The sequence below is a fragment of the Cyanistes caeruleus genome, chromosome 3, assembly GCF_971803275.1.
Source record: "Cyanistes caeruleus chromosome 3, bCyaCae1.hap1.1, whole genome shotgun sequence".
NCBI lineage: Eukaryota > Metazoa > Chordata > Aves > Passeriformes > Paridae > Cyanistes > Cyanistes caeruleus.
In genome coordinates this window covers 114,489,904-114,511,299 of record NC_141703.1, presented here as the reverse complement: position 1 = coordinate 114,511,299, position 21,396 = coordinate 114,489,904, and the positions used below count along the sequence as shown (strand labels likewise).

The window sequence follows — 21,396 nt, the reverse complement described above, 5'->3', positions numbered from 1 at the left end:
CTCTCAACAGATGAAGATAAGAAAATGCCTATTTTCTCATTTAAATCAGAAGCCTCTCCATTAGCAAACAGAAAAATAGAACAGTTGCTTCTTTACACTCCACAAAAAAATGGCTCACACAGTGTCTGCCACCTTTCTAACATGGTAGTTATCAAAACAGATTGACTTACAGAGGACAGCCACAGCTCCGGACTCAAACATGAGACATTCCTCTCTGTTCCTGGTTTCCACAATCACACTGAAGGGAAGCGGATCCAGCTTGTGATAGACACGGAATCCTTTACTGAAAGCCATTTTGCCTCAAACACAGGCAGCCCTGTCCAATACAAGATGATGTTAATGAAACCTCCCTGTGCTTCCAGACATCTCCCACAAAGCAGGTTTGACTCATGTCCTTTCCTAGAGATTTTAAGTGTTCAACAAAAACAAACAACAAAACCCCCTGCTCCCTCATTCTACCTCACGAGACTTAGTTTATCTATGTTCCAAAACAACTACAGGGATTACCTAAAGATGATATAAGAGTGTTTCAAAACCAGAACAAGCCAGAGAAACACCTTTCAAAATATGTATTTATTTAAAAGCTTCTTTGAGACAACTAGAATTTTACAGAATCCCAGACTGGTTTGTGTTGGAAGGGACCTTAAAGTTCATCCAGTTCCACCCCCTGCCGTGGACATTCCAATATCCTAGGCTGCGCCAAACCCCGTCCAATCTGGCCTTGGACACTTCCAGGGATCCAGGGGCAGCCACAGCTTCTCTGGGCACCCTGTGCCAGGGCCTCACCACCCTCACAGGGAACACATCTAAATCTAATCCTATTCTCTTTTAGTTTAAAGCAATTTCTTTCCCAGTACTTAATAAACTAGATTTCTTCTTAGGGAAATAAAAAAACGAAAAGGTTTTCCAGCTACCAGCAATATGGAAGAGTAGTAATCACCTTAATGGTAAACTAGTGCCAAAAGCAGAGGGACAGGTTTCAATTTTTAGATCTATTTTACTGATTCTGACCTTGTACAAAAGGACAGCAGATTGTAAACACTGAAGCCGTCAAGACATTTTAAAGGATGGTACAAAAATGTCAGCTTATTTTCGGCTCTTTTTCCCTCCCCCTTTTTTTTTTTTAACAAAAGCAGGGTTTGATTTTGATTTAAACCCTGCCCTGCGGCGGCTGAAACATCGCAGTGTCGTACTGGTGACGCTGCCCGCCAGCCACACACGAGCGAGATCTTAAAAAACCCCACAAAACTCTCACACTGCAGCAAACCATAAACAAACGCGAGAACAGCCAAATTTTCCTGCTAAGGCTCGGGAAAATGCAGGGAAGGAGGACAGCTCCGGAGCGGGGCTTTCCGCCCTCCCTTCCCGGCAGCTCCCTGACCTCCGGAGCGGATACGCACTGCCCTCTCCGGCCTCTCCCCGAGCCCTCCGCGGCCGGGCGGGCTCAGGGCACGGCCAAGCCGCGGGGCTCCCACTGCCGGGCCGCCACATTCCCGGCACAGCGGGACACGCCTGGAAGTGCCCGCCCCATCTCGCCTGGCGCCCGAGCCTCTACCGGCCACCCCGGAGCCCAGGCCCGGCCCCGCGGTAGCGCCCCGCTCACCGTCCGTCCGCCCCGCCCGGTGCCGCGGAGCCGGCGGGATCCACCGGGATCCGCTTCCTCCCGGCCCCGCGTCCTTCCGCACTGCGCCGCCCGCCCCGGAAGGGAGGGGAATGGCGGGGGGGGAAACAGGTGCCGGGGCCGCGGTGGGGCGGAGCTGTGCTTAAAACAAACCGAGCCGTGTGTGGAAGACAGCCAGTCCCAAATCCCGCTGCGGGATTATTACGAGGAGCGAAACCCAAGGAACAAGCTCAGGAACAGCCGTGCGCACTGAGCGACCTCTGAGTCATCACGCTGGGCAAAGGGCTGCGATACTCACAGCGCCTCGGGTCGGGTGGGAGCTGGCTAAAGCCGGCATCTTTCCGATGGCAGTCACGGAATAGAACCGTGGAATATCCCGAGTTGGAAAGGACCCACAACCTCGGGTCCAACCACAATCGGGTCCAACCTCTGTCCCTGCACAAACACCCCAACAATCCCAGCCTGTGCATCCCTAGCAGCGCTGTCCAAACGCTGCTGGAGCTCTGGCAGCCTCGGGGCCGTGCCCATTCCCTGGGGAGCCTGGGCAGTGCCAGCACCCTCTGGGGGAAGAGCCTTTCCTGATACTCAGCCTAACCCTCCCTTGACAGAGCCCCAGCAATTCCCTCGGGTCCTATCACTGGTCAGAAAAAGCAAAGATCAGAGCTGCGTGTGGGGAGGAAGCTGCAGACCCCTGAAGAATTACCCGCTCAATCTCTTCCGCAACTGAACAAGCCCTGTACCCTCAGCCACTCGTGCGGCTTAACATGGTCTTCACTCGTCACTGACGAGTGCTCAGCTTCGGAGGCAGACTCCACGAGCCAAGGGGATTTATCCCGTTCGGCACAGCTGCCGCTGGCACAGCAGGAACAGAGAGGCCAAAGGCGAGCGAGCCCCGCGTTCTGCGCTGCTCGGGCGGACACGGAGGTGGGCAGGGCGGAACTGCAGCCCCCTGGGGCAGCTGTCCTGGGGCCCTGCCCCTGCGGGTGCGGCCCACAGCTCCCGCTCCATCGTCCCCACAGCCCCCGCGCTCCCTGCCCTTGCTGTTTTTGGGGCTTTTTTTTACCTTGGTCCTGCCCAGTCTGCAAGGCAATGCTCATCCCCAAGGGCTGGGTGCACACCGTGCTGGGGCCGGGGTTTTTGTCAGGCAGGAGGGGTTTTTTTTTTTGAGACTCCTGGGAACTACGTTCCCAGAGACTGCCGCAAATCTGTGCTGATGCCCCTCCGATGAGAGGACCCCGCTCCCACGCCTCGCGCAGCAGCGCCTGTCACTCATACTAAGCTCCGCCCTCCCGCTCACCCACCCCTCACGCGAGCCTTGCCCCGGCACCGCCCCCGCTCTCTGCTCCTCTCCTCGCACCGCTCCCCGCTGCGTCATCATTTACGTCACGCGACCACGCCCCTCCGGCGATATAAAATGGCTTCGCTGGTGCCGCTTTGAACCTTACAGCAGTAGAAAGTAGGGACGGAGGTGTTTGCAGCGCTCAGAGGAGGACAACGCCAAAAGAAAAAGGGTAGGGACCACATCCAGGGGGGCACCGCAGCACAGAGAAGGGGTTGCTAAGCGGGTGGGCTCGAGGGTGTCACAGGCTGAGGAACAGAGAGGAATAAAAAGCTGTAGGATTAGAGAGCACACAGTGAAAATAAGGGGTACAGCTTAGGATATAAAATAGAGGTGCACCAGCTCTCACCCCTCCCCTAGCGCTTACCTTAAACACCCCACGAGTAACTAAGAGGCAGATGGGTATCTTGAACAGCAAAGCAGGTGCTCGAGGGTGACACACACATACCAGGGGCCAGAAACAGGGAAATAGAGGCTGACTGCTGAGGAACAGGGGGCTTGACAATGGCACAGAGAGGCTGAGGGAGGGCTAGAGACAAACAGTGAAAATAAGGGGTACAGGTTGGGATATAAGGTAGAGTACAGGTGTACCAGACCCCTAACCCAAACCCTAAATAGGAGTCCTAACAGCACCCCTGTTTCCCTGAGAGCAGCTGCAAGCAGGAACCCTAAAGCAGCAGAGTGCCAGAACCCCTGAGAGGTGCAGGCAGTACCCCTCATGCTAGGGCCAGCCAGGCCCTAGGAAGCGATAATGGGGGGGACAGATCCACAGGGTTGGGGATAACTGCGGCTTTCCCAGCCCACCCTGGGCTCTCTGTCCCTCCTCAGCCAGGGATTGCTCCCACTCCTCCTCGAGGCCGCATTTGGTAAGGGCAGGCCACCGCGAAGAGTTCGGCTCTGCAAGCATCAGTCCACCAGCAGGGCTGAAGCGTGTGGCCCAAGGACCCAGGCATTCTCAGGAGACAGTGAGTAGAAGAGCTGTTGAGTTTTGACCAACGTGCTACTGAGGTTGCACAATGATGTTTGGTTTTCTTTCTTGTAGCTGACCAAGAGACAACATCCTGGTGACGGCAGGGACCCACTGGACGGTGAGGCAGCCTTCCCTCATGCCCCATGTGGATTCTCACCCCCGGGCAGCAGACTAAGTCAAAGGCTGCAACCCGCAGAGGGGATGAAAGCAGGGTGCCGGGTCTGGGACTCATGGCCAGGGATTTTTGAGTCAGCTTTGGAGACGGGGCGGTCCCAGCTGTGGCCCCTTAGGCCACGTCAAGGGACTGTGGCACTACTGGGAACGGTGAGAAGCACGACACAGACTCTCTTGTGAGTTGAACAGGAGAGTGAGATTTATTACCTCAGATCTTCTTTTATAGACTGACACGCAAAAGTACAGAAAGGTAAAATTCTTATTGGTCAGTGAACTAATACATTGCTATCATTGGTTAGTGGGGTACACTGCCCTTTGACTTCCTTTTGTAAGAAAACAAGAAACTGACAAACAGCACCTGCAAGGCTGTCTTCTATCTTTAAGGATTGTTTTAATTCTTCTTTATGATTTCTCAGGCCACTTTCTCAGGCAAGACTGAGAAAGTTATGTGGCCTGCTTTTCCACAGGCACTGTGCTCCTTGCTTTTGCTCATATTTAGTATCCATAAGGGAAAGCTTTACTTTGGCTCACAATGCTGAGGTGCACAGGGCAGAACAGGCCCGGGGTGTGCCGTGTCACTTGTCTACTGTGTCATCTGGTTCAGCATTCTCTCAGTCCTTGTGGCCATTCTTCTGGCCGAGAGTTTTGTCTCCCTGTTGTGTCCCTGTGTCTACTGTCTTGTGTGTCACAGGTGTCTGAGTGTATTTGGCATGGAGCTGCTCTGCCCTGCTGCCTAGTCTGGGTGTAGGTGTAAAAGGACAAGTCCCAGGCACCTGTAATTTGAAATTTGGAATGTAGGGTGTAGTTGGAGTCTGGATGGTATTCCTAGATTGACACAAGATGTCTGGAGCTGTGAAGTTATCCTGCAGCACTTTGACTTCTGTCTTAGCTTGCTTTCAGATGTGGGTGGATTAAATCCACGGCAGAGCGCCTCATCCAGGCGAGGGTGTTCCCCTGAGATTGTCAGTCACTATTTGTGACTGCTGCTCATCCCTGGTTTTGTTTTGGGTTTTTTTCCCCAGTTTTTGTTTGTTTTGGTGTGGGTTTTTTGGTTTTTTTTCTTTTGCCTCATACATGTTCTTATTCTCTGTGGTGCTCCCCATGCCAGTGTTTCCCACTAGATTCTTGTGTCCTCTTCCCTGTCACTGTTCTTCTAATCTCTTTCTGTCTTGCTGCCCATCTCAAGATTTTTGTTTGGTTGGTTTGGTTTTCCCCTGGGGTTTTTTTGAGTTTCTTTTTGGGTTTCTTTTTTTGCCTCACTCATGTTCTTTCTTTATTTCTGGTGGCCATATCATGCTCCCAGTTCCACTTTCCCCCTGAATCCTTGTGTCCTGTTCCCTGTCCTTGTTCTGTTTTGCTCCTTCTCTGTTGTGCTGCTCATCCTTTTTTCTTTTTTTTTTTTTTTTCCAATTTCATCCTGCACCCCACTCTTCCTGTGTCCTCTCTTTCTGCCTCTGGCCTGTGACTGGGGGTTCTGGGGAGGAATTTCTGGGACCTGCCCCCCTTTCTTGTTGCAGCAGAGCTCCTTTTTGGGGGGATCTACACCCGGAAAGGGTTCCAATAAAGCAAGGTGCTGCTGTCCAGGGCAGTTTGAGTTGTTCTGTGCCTTCTTTGGGGGTGAGGAGCAAAGGCTGAGGGGGATGGGGTGGACACTGAGGGGCTCTGATGTCACTTGGGGCACGCCAAGGTCCCTGGGAGAGCACACGCTGCACTGGAGGAGCAAGGTGAGTGGGGAATGGGGAGGGCTTGTGCTGGGTACCCTTCCCCAGAGGGACCCCGAGCTGCCAGGAAATTCACAGGGAGGGCTGGGTGCAGAATACAAAAAGCTGTGAAGTTTTTTAGTTTTTATTGGTATTGGCAAAGAGTGGGAATTTAGTTCTAAATCCCTTTGTAAGGAAAACCTCTCTGTCACCTCTATTGTATACAGGAATAAAGGGAGCTCTGACTGGAGATAGGTAGTAGTTTTGAAAATAATGCCATAAAGTTTTGTTCTGGAGTGTCTTTATGATGCTTGTATCCCTAATCATTTGTTCTGTTTGTGCTGGGTATTAAGTTCAGCACCTTTGAGACAAATTCCCAGAGTGAAGAAGAGGGAAAAAGCAGCATGCAGTTTGTTTTCAAAAACAACATTCACTGCCCCACATCCTTCTCCAAACTCTGTTGTCTGCAGCACAGACAGACAGCAGGACAGAGCTCTCCCTTACTTTTAGTTAGTTTTTTAGCTCACTCTAGCAAAAACATTTCCCAGATTCAGACAAACACCAGGAGCTCATGCCTATGGCCCACCGAGGCCAGAGGGACTGAAAAAAGACATGCTACCCCACGACAAAAACTTTCTAGATTTATCATACCTTTGAACAGCAAAAAGTTTTATTGTTTAATATTATCTTTTTTTATCCTTGTGACTACTTTGCATGTTAAATAAATGTTTTTATTCCACTTTTCTCCAAAAAATCATTTCCCAAACCAGTTAAGAAAGAACCTGCTTAATGTTTACTTTCTAAAAAGACCCCCTCTAAAAATTTTCTCCCAAATTTACCCTAAACCAAAACAAATAAATTACTTGGTGCCCAATGTGGGGTTCAAAACAGTAAAAAACCCCTCTACTGATTACATTCTATTTGTATACTTACTGTGTGCATAAAGGACTCAGTAACTGTGTTACTTAAGTTCAAGAAGAGCAAAAAAAACCACACTTAGACTCTTTTTACTAATAATTATCACATCATAATCAAAAATAAACCCTATATAAAACCCAACACAACAAAACTACTAAAAAATAAACCAACTAACAAAACTCAAAACTAGTCAATGAACCTTAAACATTGCTTTTTTTTAGTAACCAAATCTCTACCTACTAATTAATAAACAATAATCAATACTCTATAAAAATAAATAAAAGAAACCTAATTAACAATAAAAAAAATTAAATACTAAACAATAAAAAAATCACTACCAAAACAAACTACCTATAGAAATCCATCATATAAATATTTATATCCCAAAAATAAAATGAATAGTAACCACCAAAACAATAAACAGGTACATCTAACTACAAAAATAATAAATAAATAAATGAAAAATAAACATCAATTAACCACACAAAACCAAATTATTCTTAACCCAATAAACTCATAATATCTCAAATGATCAAAATAAAAATACCAGTTATAAATAAACACAAAACCAAAAAATAAATTTAACCATAAACAATGTTTCTCATGTTATCCATAACATATACTACAATTGAACACTTATAAGAAACACAAAAACCCAAATAGAAATATAAATAAACTGAACAAATTGACTACATTACTCTACCCCAAACACACCAAAATGAAGACTACATACAATAATAAAAACTATCACTAAATAAATAACAGCCTTATCAGCAACTAAACTAAAAAACATAATATTCAATAAATATCCATATCCCCTACCATGCACCAAGTACAAATAAAAAATACAATAATCTATTAAAAGCCACCTTAAAAACATAAAAAAAATCTTACAAAAATTAAGAACATCTAACAAAATCCACCTAATTAATTAAAATCCAAAACTCCTCTAACCAAACCCTACCCAATCTCAACCCTGACATACCATAAACAAAAACAAAATCCCTGTAACAAATATAAAAAATGTATTAAAAAAACAATTAATTCTACTTCAAATAGAAACAACCCCATTCATAAAATTCTTTACTCAAAAACCAAATTACACATTATAAATAATACAAAAAATAATATATAACTCAAAAAAATCTGATAATTAAATAAAAATATATATAAACATCACTATTTACTAAATATCACTACCCTTATCTATATATATATGTATATAAAATTAAAAGATATAAATTTTAATAATAAACTAACAATATAAAAATTAAAAATAAAATATTCTAAAATAACTTTTTAATACTTCTATCCCAAATCATCTATGCTAGTTAATCTAAATATTAAATTCTCCACCTTTAAAACTAATTTCCAAAACAAACAGAAAACCCCACACAAAAACAACACTCACTCCCTCACATCCTTCTCCAAACTATATTAATCTACAATAACAAACAACAAAACAAAACTCTCCCTTACTTTGAATTAATTTTTAACAAACTAAAACAAAAAAAATCCCCAAACTTTTTTTTCCTTTTATATATATATGTACTTTCTAAAAGATAAATAATATTATGTATGTTCTTGTAATATGCTTTAATCTATATTACACAGAATACAAGAATATATATAAAATAGAAGATATAAGTAAAAACTATAAATCTAAGTTTTAAAAAATTATTTAAATATAGTTTAAAATAAAGGCTTGTTTTTTATTTGGGTAGAGGCAGGGCTTTTAGATAAAATTTACAATAAATTTACAATTTGAATACGTTAAATTTATTATTTTAAATTTATTTTTATATTTTTATATTTATATTTAATTTTATATATTTAAAATTTATTATTTTTTGTAAATTAAATTTACAGTTTAAACAAAATTTACAATATACAAATATATATTAAATATGTAAAGATATATATACACACAAAGAAATAAATATACATGTTATAAATAGGTACAAATAGATTTATATTTAATATATAATATGAATAATATATGTATAGTTGTTAATAGAAATATATTTTCATATATGTTACATGTACACCTATTTCAATATAGTATATAAATGGGAATATAAATTTGATAAAAATAGAAATTAAAAAATATTTCATTAACCATTTAAGGTGAAGGGGCTTTTTGTTTTTTATTTGGTTAGAGACAGAGCTTTTAAATTAATAATATAGAAATGAAAATATACAAATCTTTAATAAAGATATAAATATAGGGAGATATATATATATACACATATATATAAAAGAAATAAATAAAAGTAATATAAATATATACAAGTAGGTTAATATTTAATATGAAAAATATATCTGTAGATGTTAATGTGTTTTAGTACAGTGTGTGTTATATATGTGCATGAACATATAATATAAATATAAATATGATAAAAATAGATATTAAAAATATTTAAATAAAGTTTTTTTGTTTTTTTTTTATTTGGTTAGAGGCAGGGCTTTTAATATAGAAATGAAAATATACAAATCTATAATAAAGATATATAGGGAGATATATATAGATATAAAAAAATACAAGTAACAAATATATACAAGTAGATTAATATTCAATATGAAAAATATATGTATAGATGTTAATATATTTTAATATATATAATGCGTTATAAATGTGTATAAATATAGAATAGAAATATAAAAATAGATATTAAAAATATTTTTTTAAAGTGGCTTTTTGTTATTTATTTATTTGGTTAGAGGCAGGGCTTGTTAAATTTCGGTCGGGTGTTTTTTGGAGCGTTCCTTGTAGAGGTTTTTTTGGATAGGGGCTGCACACGTTGTTTTTTCCCTCGCTTCTCTGCACGTGCAGGGTCGCCCCCCCACGGCCGGGCCGAGCCGAGACCCCACCGCAGGAACCGGGTCAGGCTTATTGCCACACTGAAGATGGCGGCAGGCCGGCAGGACAGCGGTAGAGGCGTGGGCTCCAGTGCCTGCCGCCGCAGGCGCGGCCGCCGCCCAGCTACGGAGCCGCTGAGCCCCGCCGCCCTCGTCCTCGCGCCGGGAAAGGCGGCGGAAAATCATGAGGAGAGCGCGGAGTCGGTCGGCGTCCGCCGGTTTTCCGTTCAGGCAGCCGACTTCGACAGACGCATTGTGAGCAGCGGGGGCCTTAATTGTGCCACAACAAAGATGGCCGCTTGGCCGGAAGTGGCTTCAGCCACAACAAAAATGGCGGCGAGAAAGGGCAAAAGTTACGTGACGCTACAGACAAGATGGCCGGTCGGCTGCGGTTTTGCTTGACCTTCTAAAGATGGCGGAAAAAGAAAAAAAAGGCGGGAAAATGCAAGGACCCCGAGCGGTGCGTCTACTCGGCTGCCTGACAAACGCCCCGACGCCGACACCACTCCGGCGCGATTTTCCACGGCTTTTCCAGCCGTGCTGACACGGGCTGTGGGCTCAGCACTCAGCAGAGTCACCTCCTCCAAGGAGCCCTTCTGCACTTCCAGCAATTGCGAAATTTAGGACCAGTGTCTCTGCCTGTGCATACTGAAAAACGAGGTTCACTCGCTTAATAAATTATAAAAGGTTTAATGTAATCAAAAAGACAATTAGGAGACAAAGATAATAAAGTGTTGTGAATTCATGTTGTAAATATTGGCTTTTCACAATTATTCTGATAAATATATTATATGCTTTCACTATATTCTTTTCTCTCTTAGCAAGTTATAGGCTTAGATAGGAATTCTGAATGGTAAGGATATGTCTCATCTGGAGAAGGCAAGATAACTCCAACAGGCAAGACAATGGGAGGATCAAGCTGTGGAAAACAGGCTGTTATCAGCAGCAGGAAATGGAGAGCAAACTGTTACCAAAAAGCCGGTACCAGGACGTTGGCAAGGGGGAAAGATATGAAGCCCATCTGCTCTCTGAGGAAGTATAAGGGGCCTGGACCCTTATCAACAAGTGACCATCTGCAGCAGAAAGGAAACCAAAAACTCCGAAATAATGCTGACCAGCTAGACCAGCAAAAATTATGCTGACCAACAGAAAATAAAATTGAAAAAAAACATGATCCAAGAAGGTGGAACCAGGGAGGGGATATGCTTGAATATGCATTAACCTCTCGCAGCAAGGATGGGATAAAAAGGACACTCCTGAAATACCAGGTGTGCTCTTGGCAGCGCGCCAAGGCACCCGGCCGTATCTCTTTGCTTTACTTTATGTCTCTTATTGTCTTTATTAAACATTTTTAAAATTTTACAGGAGTGAACTTCGTTTTTCACATAAAGCAAAGGGTTAAAATGGCCGGGTGCTCTGGCGCGCTGCCAGGAACACACCTGATATCTTTGGAACACTCCTTTTACCCCATTCTGCTGTGGGGTTTTAATGCAGATTCATACTTTTCCAAGAAGTATTTTGCATGGCTACGCCCTGAATCCACCTTTTTTAGAGCATGTGTCTTAAAGATTTTGTTTTTCTTTATCACATTTTTTATTTGGGCTGGGGTTCCTTCTTCTGCAAGTGGTCAGTGCTGATAGCAGCCTGGGCCCCATCATTTGTTTCCTGGAGGTCATCTTGCTTTGCACAGACAGGACATTGCCCTTATGTCCAAAATTCTTCCTGATCTATGCCTAAAACTTGCTAGCAGGAGAAAAAGACATAGCAAAAGCATATAACATACAGCATTCATCTTAATACTTGCGTAAGCCAATATCACATTATGGATTTATAACAATACCTTAAAGAAAGTTACTGTGCAACCTATAATTTCATGTTCCAGAATGGTCCCTTTCACCCAAGCAGAAAGGTGGCACAGAAGATGCTGCTTTTCTGAGATTCCCACAACCATGGCGCAGCAGGTTGCTGTGGGAGCAGGAATTATCTGTGCAGTTCAGAAGCTGCACATCCCTAAACATTCCCTTAGGAGCATGTAGCTTCCCGTGTGCATTTAGTAGTCCAATTTGTCATTTAAGCATACTTCAAGGCAGTTTAAATTGGAATGAGCTGACTTGGTGCTAGCACATCATTAGGTATGGGATATAAGGAGGCTCACCAGACAACATTCACTGCAGATTCTCCATTCTCAGCACTCCAGCTACAGTATTCTCCTTTCTCACAGACTCTCAGTTCTGTTTCCAGCACTCCCATGAGGAAACTGATGGCCATTTCCAGATGCAAATCCTCGAGGTATCATTGATCCCAATCACTGTTCCTCTTCCCGTCCCCCACTTTGCCCCATTTATAGCCACGGCCCCACCCAGGACACAAAAGGAGGCTCCCAGGTGCCTCTTGAGACCCAAATAATTCCAGGCGGGTCAGGAAATAAATATAAATAAACTCGTCCCTTTTGGAGTAACGAACTGTCTTTGTCCCCATTCTTCCTCTGTCTCCTGTTTCTGTCACCTGAGGCAACACACAGACTGGGTGGGGTCAGAGGGAAAATGTCAAGTCCAAAACCAAACAAGACTTGTTTTTCCATTGTTTCCATCAGGACTGTTCAGTTTTTCCCACTGACCCCCAGCCATAGCCACAGGAACAGTTTCTCTCTGTGACCCACGGGGGTGGACACAGGGACGCTCATTTTGCTTCTTCCCAGAAAATGAAGCTTAGCCCATCCCACAAAACCTTTTAATCGCAGCTGGGAACGCGGCACAAATTTTATTCCATGAAACATGATCCCAGAGAGCCTCAAGTCCCGGGATAAACTTGTCCCACACAGCAGTCGGGTCCCATGTGTCAGTGCTTAAAGGCCACACACAAAGGGTCCCCCTGTGGATCCATCCCTCCCCTCTGGCTGCTCATCTGCAGGCGCCACTCGCTTCTTCCAGCCGTCACTGGAGTAAAAACCGCCTTGGGAATTTGCTTCTTATAACAGTAATCAATTTTCTGATGGGAGTCCTTGAAATAGAACTAGTATCTGCGACAAATGGGGATGCTACAGGTGGAGTGATAGCAGAGGCAATCTTGTTCCTAATCAAGTTACCCGTGGGAAGAAAACAATTCCCAGCTTTTATGCTGGAAAAGCAGGAAAAGGGAATTCTGCGTCCTCTCCTGCATAGGATGTACCTTTTCACTCTCCTATAAAGGGACCATTTGAGGCTTTAGAATGATTGGCGTGGGTCAAGGATCTGCTGCCTCAGCGGGGCAAAAGGTGGAGCTGCTGTTCGTGATTGTGACAGACCTGGATAATTAGAGATCACTGGGAAATTGTTCAGTGCACCAAAAATGATAGAGAATGTCAGCTTGACTGGTGTGACATGTAGAGCTGGGACAATGACCCTGAACACCCCAAAAACGTAAAGAAACCCTGAGCCACGCTGTGATCAGACCCCATAGGGGCGGTTTAATGGAAGCGCCAGTAAGGAATAACAGGAATTCTCTGGCCCTCAGCTTGGTCCTGCCTGCCTACACCACTGCCCTTGGGAAGTTCTTCCCAGGTGGAAAGCCAACAAACGTTTTTCCTTCATCCTTTAAAACTTTAAAAGTTTCCTTAAAACTCTTCTTTGAAAACCTCCATTCTCCCATGTTTCTCCTCAAACAGCATCCTTTCCTCCTTCTGTCTCTCTGGTCCCTCCCCGAGCGTGCGGCTTTGCTGCTCCCCGGCGCTTTGGCAATTAATATAATTGATGCTGATCCTCGCTGGGCTGGCGAGAGGCGCCGAGGGGCTCAGGCCAGGGCCGGCCGTGCCAGCGCCATGGCGCGCTGCAGCTGCTCGTACGACACAAACATCACCACGTTCCAGGAGCCCAGCCGCAGGAAGGACGGGACGAAGCTGTGTGGGTAAGAGCAGTGCTGAAGGGGACATGTCAGGGACATCCCCATCCCCAAAGTCCCGCATGTGGGTTGGGATATTTGGGGCTCTGTGCCACACGTCTGTGCGGTCATCGCAGAGGGTTTGCAGGTGCTCAGCTCACCCCTTGTAGAGGCCGGCGGGGCCATCCTGCATGAGCAGGGCCAGGAGGCAGCTCAGGGCATTGCGGTACTGCCCGGGGCTGGCGTTCATGTACCGTGTCTTCACCACGTCCACCGGTGATGCCACCACTGTGGCACAGAACCCGGCCCCAAAGGCGGCCACAAAGTGGCACGGGACATTGTCTAAAGGTGGGGAAGAGACAGGAATTGGATGTTGCAGGGACAGGGATGGCGCCTGGCCGTGCTCCCCTGCGCCATCCTCACCTGTCATGAGCTGTGCCCGCAGCAGCGCGTCCTTGAGGAGGTCGTAGGTGACGAGCTCCCCGCAGTTGATGATGGCATTGCGAGCAATGTTGGGCAGCGTCCCTGGGCAGGAGGGCGGTGGCGTTGGGAATGCTGCTCACAGCCCCTCCTGGAGCACCCTGGGCAGGTGCCCCTGCCCTGCTGTCCCCATCCTTCTTCCCTTCCTCATCACCGTTTCCATTTCTATTCCCACTCCATCCCCTTCCCAGGCCCACTCCTACCTCTCCAGAGCCCGCGGATCCCCTCCTCCCTGGCGATGGTGCGATAGGCGTCCACGGTGCCGCTGTACCGGCGGGCACTGTCTGACAGGGCCCCACTGGCCTGGAACCGGACCTTGACCACGTCGGTGGGCTGGGCACAGGCCACGGCCACAGCCCCCGTGGTGCAGCCAGCCAGGAGCCTCGCAGCCATGCCTGTGTCTGGAGAGGGCAGGAATTGGGACTGCCGACCCTGCAGGGTCCCCCAGCCCTCCAGGGACCCCAGGGTGAGTGGCCTGTGGTGCCTCACAGCGTCATCTCAGGGGGCTGTGCCTCCCCCAGGGTGAGTTTCTCCGCGGGAGAGGGCCGTGCAGCAGGAAGGGGGTGCGCAGGGAAGTCCGGACTGCCTAGACACTCACTCTCAGCACCCTTGGGGGTGTAGAGCTGCTTCACAGAGTCGTACAGGCCGATGCGGATGGAGGCGAAGCTCATCTGGCGCTGCAGCCCGGCTGCGAGCCCGCTGTAGAGGCTGCGGGCTCCCTCCGTCCTCACCATGGTGCTCAGCGTCCCCAAAACACCCCGGTACTCCACAGAGCCGATAGTCCGGGGGATCCTCACCTCGCCCTGGATCTATGGGGTGCCAAATGTATCACCCCCCCGTCTGTTCCTCCCCAAGCGCCACCAGCTCTGTGGCAGAGCATGGAGAGCCCCTCGTGTCACCAGGTGCTGCTCCCTTTGCCCACAGGGTTTTGGGGACCCGGCGGATCGTACCTGCAGCCGCACTTTGGCGGTGTCCAGGGGAAAGGTGCACAGGTCAGCGATGCAGCCGGCCATCCCTGCACTGATGAACTTCATGGCGGCCGTCGGGGGCACCTCAGGGGCCTTCAGACCCACCATGGCGGCAGAGGGGCTGGAAGGAGAGGAGGGGCTTGTGGGGGTGCCAGGAGGGTGCATCAGGACAGGGCTCCTCGTGGGTGTCCCCATTCAGTGACGGTGCCGTGGCAGCTCTTGATGGCTTTGGTCCCAAAAACCATATCCTGCTCTGTCTCCCCCCTTTATCCCAGGGAAGCTGAGGCACAGGACTTGCTAAGCATGGGATCACCAATGCCTACCCTTCCCTATCCCACCCCAGCCATTACAGGGGTTGCTGAGTGAGATCATCTCCCTCAGAGTGACCTGCCCAGAGTCATGTCCCTCCGTGGCCTCACCGTAGGGACCTCGGCACAGCGTTCCAGCTCCTGCCTTGCACAGGCAGTGCCCTGAGAGCCGTCTCCCTGGCCCCAATCTTATATAGCACCCAGGAGGACATTCCAGCAGCCAGGGATCGGGTGACAGGAAAACAGTGTTCCCCCGGTGGCATTTCAGTTGATGGGACTGGGTCACCTGGCACCTGTGATGAGGTGGCTGTTTCAGCCCTCTGCCCCCCTCACGGGGCCCAGGCATGGGGAGGGGGGTCCTGCTCAGATCCCCTGCAGTGGACTGGGGAGGAATGCCGGGTTTTACCCTAAAACTACTCTGGGAAGGACGGGATGCAGAAAACTTTCATCCCAAGTTTTCACAAGTGTTTCAGAGGCAGCGCAGCACTGAGCTCTTTGTGCAGGGCAGGTTGGATCCCTTTGCCCCACACAGACCACGAGCCACAATCCATCCTAGGCTCCCAGCAGGATTGCCTCTGTATGGTGGAATGTGTTCCCCAAGCTCAGGGGCCAGGTGAGCACCTTGGAGTGAAATCCATCAAACCCACGATGCCCTTCAGAGCGTAGCCAGGCACTGGATCTGAGGCTGCAGAGAGGGCACAGGTTCAGGACAACAGGCTGGAGGCCAAGGTGGAGTGAAGAAATGCCCCTTTTCCTCCATTTTTAAGAAACTCTGCATGTTTAACCCTTGGTGCTCATTAGCCCCACATACAGAAAGGTCCCTCAGGATGTGCTGCGAGCCTCCACACTCGCACCTGAGCTCACCTTGCACAAGAGGGACTGTGAGTGGTCCTGACACCCTGAAGCTACCTTCGCTCCATCCCTTGGGTCCAGACAAAAGCTGCCTGGCACCAACACCCCTCTCCAGCTGGCTCCTGCCTTGTTTTCCTGCCCGGCTGACCTAAACCTGAAAGGAAGAAGCTGTTTACCTCATACCCAAGATGTAGCTCAGGGGTCAGTGCTGTGACCTCCTCTGTGACAGTGATGCCAGCTGGGCTGGCATCTTGTCTGAGCTTTTTTTAGGGGTGCCACTAGGAGAAAGCAGTCTGCACGTCACTCCTGTCCTTCCAGGGGACACTGGGTGCTTTTGCCTCACATCCTGACCCAGCAAGGGCAGGGAAAGAGGCCACAATCACAGGGCAAGTTGTGTCAGTATTCAGGGAATACATAATTATCCTTGAGAAAAATACTGCAGAAGTGGGAGAAAAAAGGGATGCTGATCATTTGGTTGCTTAAATCCCGAATTCCACACATGGTTTGAAAAGCAGCTCAGATTGGAAGCGACTCATCCCACATGGGGCTGTGCTGCACATTGATACTCAAGTCCTTGGTGATCTTTCCACGTGCTCCTGGCCACCCCAGCTTCCAGCAGCATTTCTCTGATTTGGAAGCTCACATGGGAGAGACTCCTGTTGAGGAAAGGTTCCTGCCCTGGCATAGGGACACTTTGCATGGGCTGACAAGAAACCAGGGGAATTTTATTGAAACAAACACTGGAGAGAGCAATACAAAAATAATTGAGCTCTGTTGGCATCAAAATCTGTTCTCTGAAAGGTGTACAAAAATAATTTAAATATAAATATAAAAGTCCCATCTTTCAAGTCACCCTCTTTTTTGTACACCAATCAGATTTTACAGTGTCCTGGGCCTGTGTTCACACAAGCACTTTGGGCACCTGTGGAAACAGAGAATTGTGTTGCCCACCGACTATTTTTGAAGGGGACATTTCACAGGAATAAACCCTAAAACCAGACTACTTGGAGAGCAGACAACAAGCCATGGGTTACCCACAGGGGTATGTCTCATAGGGACCTGCCCCAACAAGAAGCAGCTCCCTGGGGGTGACCACAGGCTTTAAGCCCTTCTCAATAGGGGACTTCAATTAACTAACCAATTAGGCAAACTAAAAACAGCCTGAAAGCTGTGGCTTCCACCTCCCCTTTACTGGAGGGCTCAGCCTCTGCCAATGCATCTGGCCACGGCTTAGGGAGCTCTGCTGTGGATGGTCTTGGGCCAGCACTATTCCTTCTTGGAGAGCTGAGCAGAGAAGATCCTGGCGATTCTTTTGGCTTCCTCTTCCGAGAGCTGGGGGCTGGGCCTGGGCCGATTTGCTCTTCGGTAGGGGATTCCTCCGGGCACCGCTGCACTCCTGCTCTGGGGAGAGAAGGGACCAGGAGTGAGAGCTCTGCCCTGAGCTTGGTTTCATGTCGTGGCAAACCACGGTGCTGTGCAGAGGGTGACAAGTGGGATACACAGAAAAAAACACCCCAACGAGAGAAAGAGAACAATCTGAACCCTGGAACGGGGCTCTGGTGTGTGACCTCTGAGCTTGTAAGCATCCCTCCTCAGCCAAGATCTCCCTGTATGAAGCCAAAGGAATGACAGTGGTGTAGTCACTGCGACCTGTCTGCATTTTGGCTTTCAATTATTATTTTACTTTAAAATTCGCAGAACCCTGAAGACCAAATCTCCTCACAGGGGAGAGGCAATATTCTGTTACAACAAATCTTAAGCCTGATGACAGGACAAGGCAGGGAATGGGTTTAAACCAAAAGAGGAGAGATTTAGATTAGATGTTGGGAAGAAATTCTTCCCCCTATGAGAGTGGGGAGGCCCTGGCACACGTTACTCAGAGAAGCTGTGGCTGCCCCTGGATCCCTGGAAGTGCCCAAGGCCAGGTTGGATACGGTTTAGAGCAATCTGGCCCAGTGGAAGCCATGGCAGGGGGTGGGGCTGGTTAAGTTTAAGGTCCCTCCCAGCCCAAACCATCACTGTGATTCCATGATAAATGGGATGGGCCAAGTTCAGCTGCCTTCAGGGACCCCAAAGTAGCACCCATGAGAGGAAAAGCCCTGCTTTAAACAGTGTCATCTCACTGCTTTGTCAGCAGCCTCCCAGCAGCCTGGCTTTGTCCCTGATGTGCCAGCAGCACTAAAAGATGAGTAATTTCAGCATACAAAGAAACACATTTCTCCCCAAATAGTTTAGAGCTTAGCTGTGCCGTGCCAGTGAAGCACTGAGAAAGAGATCCTGCTCCAAAACCTTTACAGGAGGAAGCTGTGGGGCCAGGAAAGTCTTTTGGAAAACTGATCTGCCAGTGTGGCCTTTCACCTACATCACTGGGCTGCTTCTCCAAGCCTTGGGAAAGGTCTCCTGAGGTGCCCAGCTCCCTCTGGATGCAGAGAAACAGCATCAGTGTTTTGGTGCACTCTCACCATTTGGAAAGGGAAATGGCTTTTTTAGGAATAAGTTAGTCCTTGTGTTTGCGTATTACAGTCTCAGGTGACAGCCTGCAGGTAAAATACTTTAAAACACTTCCCATTTTTATCTCATTGAAATAACAAATATGGACAATTAGGAGAATCTTTGTTTTGCTCTTCTTTCTTCTTAACAATTCTCCATGATGAATTTCCAAAGTCAAAAGGTAAGGAGCCAAGAGAGATTAAATGCAGACCTGGCCACAGTAGAAGCTTAAAAACCAGCAGAGAGCTGCTCACTGGGCAAAGCACTTCCCTTGGACAGGACTGTCCAGAGACCAGGACAGGAGCTCATTCTTCCCACGCTGTTTTCTGCCCATCTGTCCAAGGAACAGCCAAAAAGTCAGGAGTGGCTGGAGAGGGGCAGTGATCAGGCTCTGTGCTGATCCCTGAGCTCTGCACAGCCATCTGAAAGCATCTCTCCAGGAAATTCCCCCAATCTGCCAATTAACTATTTCAAAGGTGCATGAAACTGCATTTCCTGCCTCCCACAGCTCCCCTTTCCCATGTGCCATGTGTCCTGCACAGACAGGGATGGAGAGCCAGCACCTCCTATTTTCAGTGTAAGGAACAGAACCACAGAATGTTTTGGGTGGGAAAGAACCTTAGAGCTCCATCCAGAGCCACCCCTACCATGGACACGGACACCTCCCACTGTCCCAGGCTGCTCCAAGCCCCGTCCAACCCAGCCTTGGGCACTTCCAGGGATCCAGGGGGAGCCACAGCTTCTCTGGGCACCCTGTGCCAGGGCCTGCCCACCCTCACAGTCAATAGTTCCTTCCTAACATCTAATACCCCTAAATTGCTCTGTACTCCAAAGCCACAACACAAGAGCAGGTGCCTGATGCTATTTGATGTCACCGAGGCAAAGCAGAGCAGTCTGTTTGCTCCCAAAGTCAGGAAACTAGGTGTGCTTGGAAAACACACCACTGGCAGGTTGTTTCAGAGATGAGCAGCTAAAATAAACCTCCTCCCATTTTCCTACCATTGCCCAATGTGCAGGATGAAGTGCTGTTAAGACATATGTATCTATCCTAATGACCTTCCTGAAAATGAACTTCCAGCTGTGGGAAAGATTTAACACCAGTTCTTGCTGCTATTTTACATGTACAGGTGTGACTCAAAATGAGCGAAGTTTAAAAACACCATTAACACTCCCAGCTCACACAGATGACCAGAATCATAGAATCATGGAATTATTGAGGTTGGAGAACACACGTAAGATCATGGAGCCCAACTGTTCCCTCAGCACTGCCAAGGCCACGTGCCCAACTGCCACATCCACACAGCTTTAAACCCCTCCAGGAATCACCACTGCCCTGGGCAGCTGTGCCAGTGCTGGACTACCTTTTGGGGGAAGACATTTTCCCTATTATCCAACCTAAACCTCCCCTGGCACAGCTTGAAGGCATTTTGTCTTGTCCCTTGTTGCCTGGGAGCAGAGCCTGAACCCCCGGCTGTCCCCTCCTGTCAGGGAGTTGTGCAAAGCCAAAAGGGCCCCCTGGAGCATCCTCTTCTCCAGGCTGAACCCCTTTCCCAGCTCCCTCAGCTGCTCCTGGTGCTCGATCCTTCCCCAGCTCCCTTGCTCTTTTTTGGACATCAAACCTCCCTTTGATCCATCTCACAGGCAGGTTCTGACTGCCAGTTTTATCCTCCTGCATAGTTTCCAGAGCACACATCTGAAATGTTGTGTTTACACCATTCCTCACCCCAGGAACAGGCTCAGCTCAGTGCCCATCCCAGCTTTCTCCCTCTGTGTCTCTCAGACTCCAAGTGTCTGGTGCTCAGCCAGGAAGCACACACGTTCCATGGGGAAGATCCAAGAGGAAAGGGGACTCATGCACCGAGGATCACGCTTCACTCTCCTTTTTATAGGAATGGCAGTGACACTGAAACCAGCTGAGTATTATTCAGTGCCTGTGTGCCAGAGGCTGGACTAAAGCAGATTCATGAGCATGTTATAGGGCATAGCCTCTTCCAAGGTCAAAGAAGTCCGGTCCTAGAGGCAGAGAATGTTTCAGTGCTGTGGCTCAGCAAGTTTGCCAGCAGTTTTGTTTGTGCACAGGATGGAGGGCAAACAGATCTGTATTAACAGGCTACAACCTACCCTGGCAGTGGCCTTGCACCTCCTTCTGCTTTCCAGGCAGGAAACCAAGAAGATCCAGGAGATCAAGAAGAAACACAACCAAGAAAGGATGTTTTGGCTGTTGCTGCCATTGACATTTTTGGAACATATAAAGCTTGTTAATTGTGGATCTGCCCAAGGCTGTGTTATTTCTAATTCACACTGAAGGTAAATCTGCATACACAAATATGAATTATTCTGAGTAAAACTGGTTTCCATGTAAGTTTCTTATCCTTTTGGAATATTCCTAGAGGTGAGGGGAAAAAAAATACCATGGTATTTGGAGAGGGACTTTAGCCAAGGTCCTGGAGTGCCAGGACAAGGGGGAATGGCTTCCTACTGCCAGAGGGCAGGGTTAGATGGGATATTGGGAACAAATTCTTCCCTGTGAGAGTGGTGAGGCCCTGGCACAGGTAGGCCAGAGAATCTGTGGCTGCCCCTACATTCCTGGAAGAGTCCAAGACTGGGCTGGACAGGGCTTGGAGCACCCTGGGATGGTGGAAGGTGTCCCTGTCCATAGCAGGGGGTGGAAAAAGAGGATCTTTGAGGTTCTTTACTACCCAAACCATTCTGGTATTCTGGAATTTTATGGAAAATTTTATTAATGCTCTGATTTTTCAAACCTATCCTCTAGTCCCTGCCCAGAGCAGGTGAGCAGTGTGGAGGACAAGAGCTGGGAAGCACCTCAAGAATGGGAAGCATTCGTTTTATGTAATGGAGAAA

At 47.8% G+C, this 21,396-nt stretch overlaps 4 protein-coding genes across 70 annotated transcripts in view; 1 reads left to right on the top strand and 3 right to left on the bottom strand.

The window, feature by feature from the left end:
- SYNJ1 (synaptojanin 1) overlaps window positions 1-2,976 on the bottom strand; it is a 51,325-nt gene extending 48,349 nt beyond the window's left edge. For 11 of the 31 annotated variants that reach the window (XM_086883737.1, XM_086883755.1, XM_086883757.1 and 8 more), the window contains exons 1-2: window positions 1,604-1,762; window positions 171-316 (exon numbers count right to left, since the gene is read on the bottom strand). In XM_086883737.1, the coding sequence (XP_086739863.1) occupies window positions 171-294 (124 nt within the window). In that variant the 5' untranslated portion in view covers window positions 295-316; window positions 1,604-1,762. Of the gene's footprint in view, window positions 1-170; window positions 317-1,603; window positions 1,763-2,684 lie in introns of those variants that run through there. The other 20 variants (XM_086883751.1, XM_086883735.1, XM_086883753.1 and 17 more) reach the window with 3 other exon arrangements.
- Window positions 2,890-10,335, top strand: LOC111942604 (uncharacterized). Of its 4 annotated transcripts, none has more exons than XR_002870617.2 (3): window positions 2,890-3,132; window positions 3,789-3,925; window positions 4,003-6,543. XR_002870617.2 is itself a non-coding variant. In XM_086883772.1 (3 exons), the coding sequence occupies exon 3, from the start codon at window positions 9,630-9,632 to the stop codon at window positions 9,981-9,983; it is 354 nt and encodes a 117-aa protein (XP_086739898.1). In that variant the 5' UTR covers window positions 3,027-3,132; window positions 4,003-4,048; window positions 9,556-9,629; the 3' UTR covers window positions 9,984-10,090. The 4 variants fall into 4 exon arrangements, 2 of the variants coding, with proteins under 2 accessions (XP_086739898.1, XP_086739897.1); XM_086883772.1 differs by lacking the exon at window positions 3,789-3,925 and adding an exon at window positions 9,556-10,090 and having other exon boundaries at window positions 3,027-3,132; window positions 4,003-4,048; XR_015285281.1 differs by having other exon boundaries at window positions 3,058-3,132; window positions 3,760-3,925.
- A 2,666-nt stretch (window positions 10,336-13,001) lies between these two features.
- Window positions 13,002-17,440, bottom strand: LOC111942573 (putative mitochondrial transporter UCP3). Of its 3 annotated transcripts, XM_086883769.1 has the most exons (8): window positions 17,183-17,440; window positions 16,057-16,198; window positions 14,867-15,005; window positions 14,515-14,725; window positions 14,120-14,317; window positions 13,860-13,961; window positions 13,598-13,778; window positions 13,002-13,455 (listed from the first exon to the last, which is right to left on the bottom strand). In XM_086883769.1, exons 3-8 carry the CDS (start codon window positions 14,990-14,992, stop codon window positions 13,350-13,352), a joined length of 924 nt encoding a protein of 307 aa, XP_086739895.1. In that variant the 5' UTR covers window positions 14,993-15,005; window positions 16,057-16,198; window positions 17,183-17,440; the 3' UTR covers window positions 13,002-13,349. The 3 variants fall into 3 exon arrangements, with proteins under 3 accessions (XP_086739895.1, XP_023801468.2, XP_023801463.2); XM_023945700.2 differs by lacking the exons at window positions 16,057-16,198; window positions 17,183-17,440 and adding an exon at window positions 15,304-15,466; XM_023945695.2 differs by lacking the exons at window positions 16,057-16,198; window positions 17,183-17,440 and adding an exon at window positions 15,304-15,416 and having other exon boundaries at window positions 14,867-15,023.
- C2CD3 (C2 domain containing 3 centriole elongation regulator) overlaps window positions 16,749-21,396 on the bottom strand; it is a 37,313-nt gene continuing 32,665 nt past the window's right edge. For 19 of the 32 annotated variants that reach the window (XR_015285268.1, XR_015285271.1, XR_015285273.1 and 16 more), the window contains one exon: window positions 16,749-17,445. Coding sequence is in view for 15 of the 32 variants with exons in the window: in XM_086883709.1 (XP_086739835.1) it covers window positions 17,311-17,445 (135 nt within the window). In the remaining 17 variants the exon portion in view is untranslated. Of the gene's footprint in view, window positions 17,446-20,257; window positions 20,548-20,655; window positions 20,759-21,396 lie in introns of those variants that run through there. The other 13 variants (XR_015285269.1, XR_015285272.1, XR_015285274.1 and 10 more) reach the window with 4 other exon arrangements.